Raw genomic sequence first — 8,460 nt, forward strand, 5'->3', positions numbered from 1 at the left:
CACAGAGGCCAAAAGAGGGTGTAGGATGCCCTTGAACTAGAGTTACAAGCTGTTGTGAGCCACCTGAGGTGGGTGCTGGAAATCAAACTCAGTTCTTATGGAAGAGCAAGAAGTGCTGTTAACCAATGAGCCATCTCTCCAGCCTGCCTTTGAGTTTTAAGACAGGAATGGAGGGCCGGCAAGATGGCTCAGCAGGTAAAGGTGCTTACCACCAAGCCTGACAACCTGAGTTTGATTCCTGGGACCCACATGGTGGAAAAAGAGGACTGATTCCCACAAGTTGTCCTCTCACCTCCACACACACTGTGGCACATGCACACATAAAATAAATAAGTAAATGCAAGTAAAATTTTTAAAGGTAAGGATGGACCAGGTAAGACTGGAGAAGGGGCTGCTCACACAGGGCCTCCTGGGCTGTATCTGGTTGTTCTGGCCTCCCCAGGGGGCTACAGGGAACCACAGCAAAGTTGGGAGACCTTATGATGGTGTGATGGAGTATTTTGGAAAGATCTCAGGGCTGCCCTGGGGATCAGAGGGGACAATGAGAAAGCCAGGCTCAAGCCTCTCGCTTTCTATTCCTACTCCCTCACTCTAGAGTAAGCTCCTTGAGCTACAGACCAGAAAGAAGTCTCTGGAAGACCAGGTGGAGATCCTGAGGACATTGAAGGAGGAAGCTGAGAAGCCAGAGAAAGAGGCCAAAGAGCAGCACCGGAAGCTATGGGAAGGTGCGCTGAGGGGCTGCTCACTGGCTGTTTAAGCTGCTTTGCAGTTCCTTTTTTTTTTCTTGTCTTCTTGAGACAGGGTCTCTCTGTGTAGCCAGAGCTGGCCTGAACTTACTATATTGATCAGACTATCCTTGAATTCACAGCAATCCACCAGAACTCATAGAGATCCACCAGTCTTCACCTCCCTAGTGTTGGGATCAAAGGTGTGTGCCACCGCACCCGCCTTTTTTTTTTTTTTTTTAATTGTGTGAAGGTGTGCAGTGTGCAAGTGAGTGTAGGTGCCCTCCAATGCCAGTTGGATCCCTCTGGAGCTGGAGTTATAGGCAGTTATGAATGACCAGTGTAGGTGCTGGGAATTGAACTCACGTCCTCTGGAAGAGCAATAAGCACTCTTAAATTGCTGAGCCATCTCTCTACTCCCTATTTTGTTTTGGTTTTTGTTTTTGAGACAGAATTTGGTTGTTTTTTTTGAGACAGGGTATCTGTAGCCACAGCTGGCCTGGAACTAACTATGTAGACCAGGCTGGCCTCAGACTCACAGAGATCACCTGCCTCTGCCTCCCCAGTGCTGGGACTAAAGGCGTGCTCCACCATGCCCACCAAGACAGAGTCTTACTATATATATACCCCAGGCTGCCCTCAAGCTAGGGGTAATTCTCCTGATTCATGTCTCCTGAGTGCTAGGATTATAGGCATTTCAACTAATTTGTTGCTATTATTATTGCACATTTCCATGTGTGCCCTCCTTGACTGTCATCACATTTAAGAACTGTAGGAATACTTTGTAGCCTTGGACAAGAGATCTTTCTCTAGATACTAATTTCCTTCTGTGTAGTTCCCAGAACACTGTCACCCAGGTCGTCCCAAGTCCAAGGTTTGAGATTCCTTTGACCTCTCAGGCAGTGTGCAGCTCCTCCCAGTAGAGGGGATGGAATCCAGGACCTTACACACCAAGCAAGCCCTTCCTTGCTCTACCACTGAGCCCTGCCCTCAGCCCCACACTGGAGGGTTCTAGGCAGGTGCTCTACCTCTGAACCACGTTCCCATCCATCCACATTGTATATGAGTTATTTCTGACCTAGCCTGTCCCTGAGAAGATGCCTTGCTAAGGTGGTTGGATCTCCCATCAGACTCCCCTACCTTAGTCTTTGATTTCAGTTCTACTTGTCCTACCTGACCTTATCAAAACAGACAAAAAGGCAAGCATGGTGGCACGTATCTGCCATCCCAGCTCTTGGGAGGCTAAGGTGAGAGATTATGAATTCCAGACCTGCCTAGCTTATGTAGCGAGTCCCTGTCTCAGAAAAAAAAAAAAAAAAAAAAAAAAAAAAAAAAAAAAAAAAAAAGGGAAAAAGGCTTGGGGAAACACAGACGTGGGAGTGCAGGCCTATAATCCCTGCACCTGGGAGTTAGGGGCAGGAAGATCAAGAGTTCGAGGTCACCTTGGCTACATATGAGTTGTCCTGCCTGGACTACATGAGACCCTTTGTCAAGTCAGAAAAGACCAGTGACTGGAGGTTGTAGGTGAGGAGAATAGAGGAAGGTCAGGTCACTGGGACAGGTCAACCAGGGCCCTGCAGGTCATGGAAAGAACTGGGGCACTTCCTTATGAAGTGGGTGTGATGGGTGGGTTCTGTTTTGGAGTCTCCCCAGTCTCCCAATACTCCCTCTTTCTTCCTTCCCAGTCCCCAGTCCTTCTCTTGCCCCAGCATTTCCAGCCCAGCCCCCGCCACTTATCCCTACTCCTGTACTGCTAGGCTTTACTCGTTCATCTTTATATATGTATATAATTGTTATTTTTACATTTATTTATTGGGAGGGGCATGTGTGTGCCACAGTGTGCATGAAGAGGTCAGAGGACAGCCTGTAGGAGTCAGTCTCTTCCACCATATGTAGGATTGAATTCAGATCCTCAGGCTTGACTGCAAGTACCTTTTACCCACTGAGTCATCTTACCAGCCCCTCACCTGTTCACCTTGTTTCTAAATCTGTCCTCCCTCCCTGAGAGCATAAGGCTGGGCTCAGCTTTTCAAATTGGCTTTTGGTGAAGGCCAGTTTCAGAGGTGGTGGGATTTGGCAGGTTGTGGCACAGGGTGATGGAGTGAATTACAACCCCCTACTCCCCAACCCCACCCCCTCCACAGAGCAGCAGGTCCTTGCTAAGGCCCGGCGGGAACAGGAGCTGGCAACCAACGCCTTCCAGGAACTGGATGATAATCTGGATGGGGTGTAAGTGTGACTACACTCCCTGCTGGGGGACTCCTCATCCCAGCCTGAGACAGGCTATTCTAGCTCAGACTAACCTTGAATTCCCCATGTAGCCCAGGCTGGCCTCAAATTGGCAATCCTGTTGCCTCAGCCCTCTAAGTGCTGGGGTTGCAGGTGTGAGCCTCCACTGCCAGTGGGCTGTGGGTAGCTTTGGTGTGTTGGGGTGTAGGACAGAAACAGGTGAGTCAGGAAAAGAGGGTTTGGGAATATAGAGGTCTCACCCCTCCCCCATCTCTGCCTTGAGCACTTTCAGAGTTTGGTAGCTCTTAGGGAGTGGAAGGTAACTGAGACCTGCTCCTCCCAACCCAACCCCACCTCCTCCCAACTTCCTGTCCCCTGCACTTACAACATTTAGAGGCCCTGAAGGATGTCCAGGGTGGTTCTCTGAAGCCTGAATCCCACAGGGAGTCAGGAGTCTCACTGTTCCTGTTCTGTACTCCCTCAGGGTCTCCGTGGCTGAGCTGCAGACCCACCTGGAGTTGGATACAGATGGAGATGGGGCACTGTCTGAAGGGGAAGCTCAGGTACTCCAGCCTGTCTCTTATCCTGGGATTTGGAGGGAGCACTGGTCCAGGCTCACTTCAGGATGAGTGGTCAGTCCAGCTGTGAGTGGCTCTGGTGGGAAGCTCACTGCTGGCCTGAGGTGGGGCTGTTTTGATCTGTGTGAGACCGAATGGAGACTAGCCATCTGAAGGGACCCTGGGGTAGCATCAGGGCAGCATGGAGCCTGTCTTACGCTTGTCCCTCCCATTCACCAGCCCCCGCTTCCCCACCTTCCACTGGCTGCCCCAGTATGTGTCCCATAGGCCTGGCCCTGGGCCTTCAGTTCTGTCTTCCTCTCTGCTGGCCAGCCCTGTCCTGGCTCTGCCCCTCCATTTATCTATGCTGGCTTCTGGTCCTTTCCTGTCCCTCCTGGGCCTGGGCTTTGTTCGGCCTGCAGCACTCTGGCACTGTGACTGTTTGTCTCTGTCTCATCTTGCCCTGATGTCTCCTAGTCTCCCTGCCATGTATCTTCCAGTCCCTGGTACCTCCTCTCCTCAGGCCTGCGCTGCCTCTTCCTGGCTACAGCACCTGACCCCTCCTGCTGAGGTCTGATCCCCAGGGCTCCAACCCAGGCCCTGCGTCTAGCATCATAGCTGAGGTCCCCACTCTGAGTGCCTGAGGCAGGGTAAGGGTGTGGTACCCCCTATCCTGACCTCACGCCAACACACACAGGCCCTCCTCAGCGGGGACACACAGATGGACAGCGCCTCTTTCTATGACCGTGTCTGGGCGGCCATCAGGGACAAGTACCGCTTTGAGGTCTGTGGGGAGGAGAGATGGTTTTTTCCCTGCCTCCCAACCCCACAAAGCCCCCACTTCTGGTGCTGGCACCCAGCCACCCTGGCCAGCTGGGTGGCCCAGGTATTCCCCAGGGAGACTGCCCATTCCTCTCTCTAGAAGGGGTGAGAACATGGAGGACACCCCTTCCACTTGTGGTGTGAGCCAGTATGGGGTTCTCCCCAAGTTCCCAGCACTGAACACTACACTCATGGGACTGCCAGGTGCAACCCACCGACATACCCGCACCTTCAGTCACGAATATGATTGAGCCTAAAGAGGAACAGCTGCCAGTGCCCTCGCCACCCACAGAAGAGGAGGAGGCGGAAGAGGATGAGGAGGAACCAGAGGAGGAGGAGGAGGAGGAGGAGGAGGAGGAGGTGCAGGGGGAACAACCCAAGGTGTGTGTTGGGAGAAGGCTGGGTAGAGCAGTGGGCAGAGCTGCCTGCTGACTTGGCTTCTCCCTGTCTCCAGGAGACCTCACCCCCACTGCAGCCCCCTCAGCCTGCCAGCCCTCCACAGGAGGAGGAAAAGATGCCACCCTACGATGAGCAGACACAGGCCTTAATCACTGGTGAGCAGGGGCCTGAGTGCCAGGTGGGATAGGTCCCAGCCTCTGCCTATGCCAGTAGGGATGTGCCACCAGCCCTCATGGTGCCCTTGTGGCCTGTCCTGAGTCCTCTTGCCTCCCCCTGGGTTGTACTTGTTTATAATGCACCTGGCATGCCAGGAGCCAGCTAGTCCCTAGCCCTGGCCCAGCACCCTGGGGAGCCAGGCAGCTCACAAGCAGGGTAGGGCTTGCCCTGCAGCTGGCAAGGTTTCCTGGGCTTTCCCTAGGCCATCCATGAGTGGAACAAACCCAGACTGTGAGTGGCGGCTGGCACATTCTCTGTGGGATCTCATTCTGTGACCTCCCACATAGAACTGGGGTCCATTCTGACTTCTCACCCTCCCTCAGCTGCGCAAGAGGCCCGGAACAAGTTTGGGGAAGCCGAGCGATCCCTGAAAGAGATGGAAGAGTCCATCAGGTATGGGTACCAAGCCACCACATGTCTGGCCATTGTCTGCTGCTAGCTCTCTGAAGGAGGTGCCAGCCAGGAGGCCTCCAGCCTAGCTCTTACAGGGCCCCAGCACAGCCCTGTATCCATCTGCCACACAGCTGGGCCCCTCTGTGTTAGGATCTAATCTCTGCTCCCCCTCACCACTGTGCCTGCTTTTTTAGGAATTTGGAACAAGAGATATCCTTCGACTTTGGCCCCCATGGGGAGTTCGCATATCTCTACAGCCAGTGCTACGAGCTCACCACCAATGAGTATGTCCCAGGATGGGGGTAGGGGTAGAGATGGGGGTGAGGGGTGACAGATGGATAGTTGCAGAGGGGATTGCTGCCCACTCTTGCCATCTTACGCTAAGGCAGGAGGATCTCAAGTTGGGAGACAGCCTGGGCTCCAGTGTGAGACCCTGCTTAAAAAAAGTGGGGCGTTAGGGGCTAGACAGATGGCTTAGCAGGTGAGAGCACATACTATCTCACAGAGGAACTGGAGTTCAATTCCCAAGACTCACATCGGGAGGCTTATAACCATCTCTAACTTCAGCTTCAAGGGGTCTGACACTTGTGATCTCTGTGGGTACTGCACTGTAGTGCAAAGACAGACAACGTACTTAAAAATAAAATAGATTGCCAGGCATGGTGATGTACCATTTAACCCCAGCACCCAAGAGGAAGAGTCTGGTGGATCTCTGAGATCAAGGCCAATCTGGTCTACATAGTGAGTTCCAGGCCAGCTGGGGCTATAGGAAGAAAGATCCTGTCTCAAAAACCAAAACATAAGTATTTGGTGGGGGGGGGGTGTGCATGGAGAGATGGCTCAGCAGTTAAGAGCATGTGCTACTCTCGCAGAGGACCCAAGTTCAACTCCCAGCACCCATGTCAAGTGACTTACAACTGACTTTAACTTCTAGGGATCTGATGCCTCTGGCCTCCATAGAGGCATCTACACTCCTATGCACATACACACACGCAGACACAGTTAAACTTTTTTTTTCTATAAGGGAAGGTGGTAGAGGCTATAGTTCAGCTCGTAGAGTGCTCACCTAGCTTGTACAAAACTCTGGGAGATAGAGGCAGAGGGATCAGGGAGTTCAAGGCCAAGCTCAGCTACTTAGCAAGTTTGAGGCTGGCCTGGGCCACATGAAACTCTGTCTCAGAAAAAGGAAGCTGCTCTCCACACAAGACAACGGCCAGTGGGGTTTGAGAAGGGCAGAGCAGTCGTGAGGATTCTGAGGTCCGCATGTCCTTACACTCAGCATCACATCTCTGTCCTCAGGTATGTCTACCGGCTCTGCCCCTTCAAACTGGTCTCCCAGAAACCCAAACATGGAGGCTCCCCCACCAACCTTGGGTGAGTGGGTCGAGGCTGGATTCCATCCCCTTTGCCCCCTACTGTCCACAGGCTTGGCCCTCAGCATCCCTGCTCTCTCCTGCAGCACGTGGAGCTCATGGGCTGGTCCTGACCACGACAAATTCAGTGCCATGAAGTATGAGCAGGGCACCGGCTGCTGGCAGGGCCCCAACCGCTCCACCACAGTGAGTGCCTGACCCAGAGATCTGGGAACTTGGCCTGGCCAGGTGTAGCATTTCTTCTGCCTGGTCCCCATTCCCCAGGTGCGCCTGTTGTGCGGGAAGGAGACAGTGGTAACCAGTACCACAGAGCCCAGTCGCTGTGAGTACCTCATGGAGCTGATGACCCCAGCAGCATGCCCAGAACCACCGCCTGAAACACCCACTGATGGTGACCATGACGAGCTCTAGTCTGTGGTGAGGAAGTAGGCCTGCCTGCCAGATGTGCAGGCACTGGCCCTACTGGCCTGTGCCCCTGACTTTTTAATCTTTCCATTATTTTCATAATGAAAAACATATTTCATGTTTTTTTTTCTCCCTTTTTTTTGAGACAGGGTTTCACTGTGTAGCCCTTGCTGGCCTGGTACTCACTATGTCGACCAGGTTGGCCTCAGACTCACAGAGATTTGCCTCCCCAGGGCTAGAAGTACAGGCGCTTGCTACCATCTTTTTTTGTTTTAAAAATTACATTTAATTAATTGTGTGTGTGTGTGTATGTGTGTGTGTGTGTGTGTGTGCGCGTGCACGCACAAAGATGACAGGCAGAGGACAATTAAAGATTCGGTTTTTGCTGGGCGCGGTGGTGTGCGCCTTTAATCCCAGCAGGTGGATCTTTGAGTGCAAGACCAGCTGGGGCTACAGGGAGACCCTGTCTCAAAAAGACAAAAAAAAAGAGAAAAAGATGGGAGTCTTTGTTTTATATAACCATGGCTAGCCTTGATCATTTCTGAAATCTTCCTGCCTCCACCTCCTAGATGCTAGGATTACAAACCTGTGCTACATTGCCCAGTTTATGGGTGCTGCTAATTGAAATTTTTATTCATTTGTTTTTATTTTATGAGTAGTTTGCCTGCCTGTATGTAAGTACATCCATGTGTGCGATGTCAGTGCTCTTAGCCAATGAGCCATCTCTTCAGCCCTATTTGTGTTTTGTTTGTTTTTCTTTGGGGGGGGTGGCATCTCCCTGTAGCTGCACTGGCCTGGAACTTGCTATGTCAACCAGGCTGGCCTTAATCTCAGGGAGATCACCTGCCTCTGCCTCTTCCCCAGTTCTGGGACTAAAGGCATGCTGTACCACAGCTGGACTCTTGTCCATCTTTTTAAGATTGTAGTTTTACAGTGGATAGAATCCAGACTGTTCTAAGACTAGCCTGTTCTACTACTGTGCCCTATCCCACCCAGCCTTTCTGGCTTTCTAATTCTGTCTTCTTCTACCCTAGAACCTCAAGACATTCTGCAGTCTGTGGACCAAGGCTTGCCCCTCTAAAGGACCAAGCTGGGGTTCCTGGCCCTCCTCCAGGTAGCAGGTATCCAGTGGTGCTCCAGGTCACATTCCTGGGGACCAAGCTAGCCGAGCTGTGGTCTTATGCTCCAGTGGCCTCCAGAAATGTAATAAAGAAGCTAGCCTTCCCTGGATTCCCCAGGATGGGGTTAATACCTGCATCCCCTCATCTCTACCTCCCCAGCTGATGAGGATGAGGATGACTTGACCTGTGACCTTAACAATAAATGTGACTCTTCCCCTAA

General features: G+C 52.2%; 1 protein-coding gene across 5 annotated transcripts in view; it reads left to right on the plus strand.

Annotated features, from left to right (window-relative positions):
- The window catches only part of Prkcsh (protein kinase C substrate 80K-H), a 15,945-nt gene extending 7,485 nt beyond the window's left edge, over positions 1–8,460 (plus strand). For 4 of the 5 annotated variants that reach the window (XM_008833591.3, XM_008833592.3, XM_008833593.3 and 1 more), the window contains 12 exons: positions 596–725; positions 2,870–2,954; positions 3,439–3,517; positions 4,209–4,295; positions 4,538–4,714; positions 4,788–4,887; positions 5,272–5,341; positions 5,536–5,625; positions 6,641–6,715; positions 6,801–6,900; positions 6,979–7,131; positions 8,154–8,460. In XM_008833591.3, coding sequence (XP_008831813.1) covers positions 596–725; positions 2,870–2,954; positions 3,439–3,517; positions 4,209–4,295; positions 4,538–4,714; positions 4,788–4,887; positions 5,272–5,341; positions 5,536–5,625; positions 6,641–6,715; positions 6,801–6,900; positions 6,979–7,125 — 1,140 coding nt within the window. In that variant the 3' untranslated portion in view covers positions 7,126–7,131; positions 8,154–8,460. The remainder of the gene's footprint in view (positions 1–595; positions 726–2,869; positions 2,955–3,438; positions 3,518–4,208; positions 4,296–4,537; positions 4,715–4,787; positions 4,888–5,271; positions 5,342–5,535; positions 5,626–6,640; positions 6,716–6,800; positions 6,901–6,978; positions 7,132–8,153) is intronic. The other variant, XM_029563788.1, reaches the window with a different exon arrangement.

This window comes from Nannospalax galili, unplaced genomic scaffold (genome assembly GCF_000622305.1).
Source record: "Nannospalax galili isolate Female #2095 unplaced genomic scaffold, S.galili_v1.0 scaffold1436, whole genome shotgun sequence".
NCBI lineage: Eukaryota > Metazoa > Chordata > Mammalia > Rodentia > Spalacidae > Nannospalax > Nannospalax galili.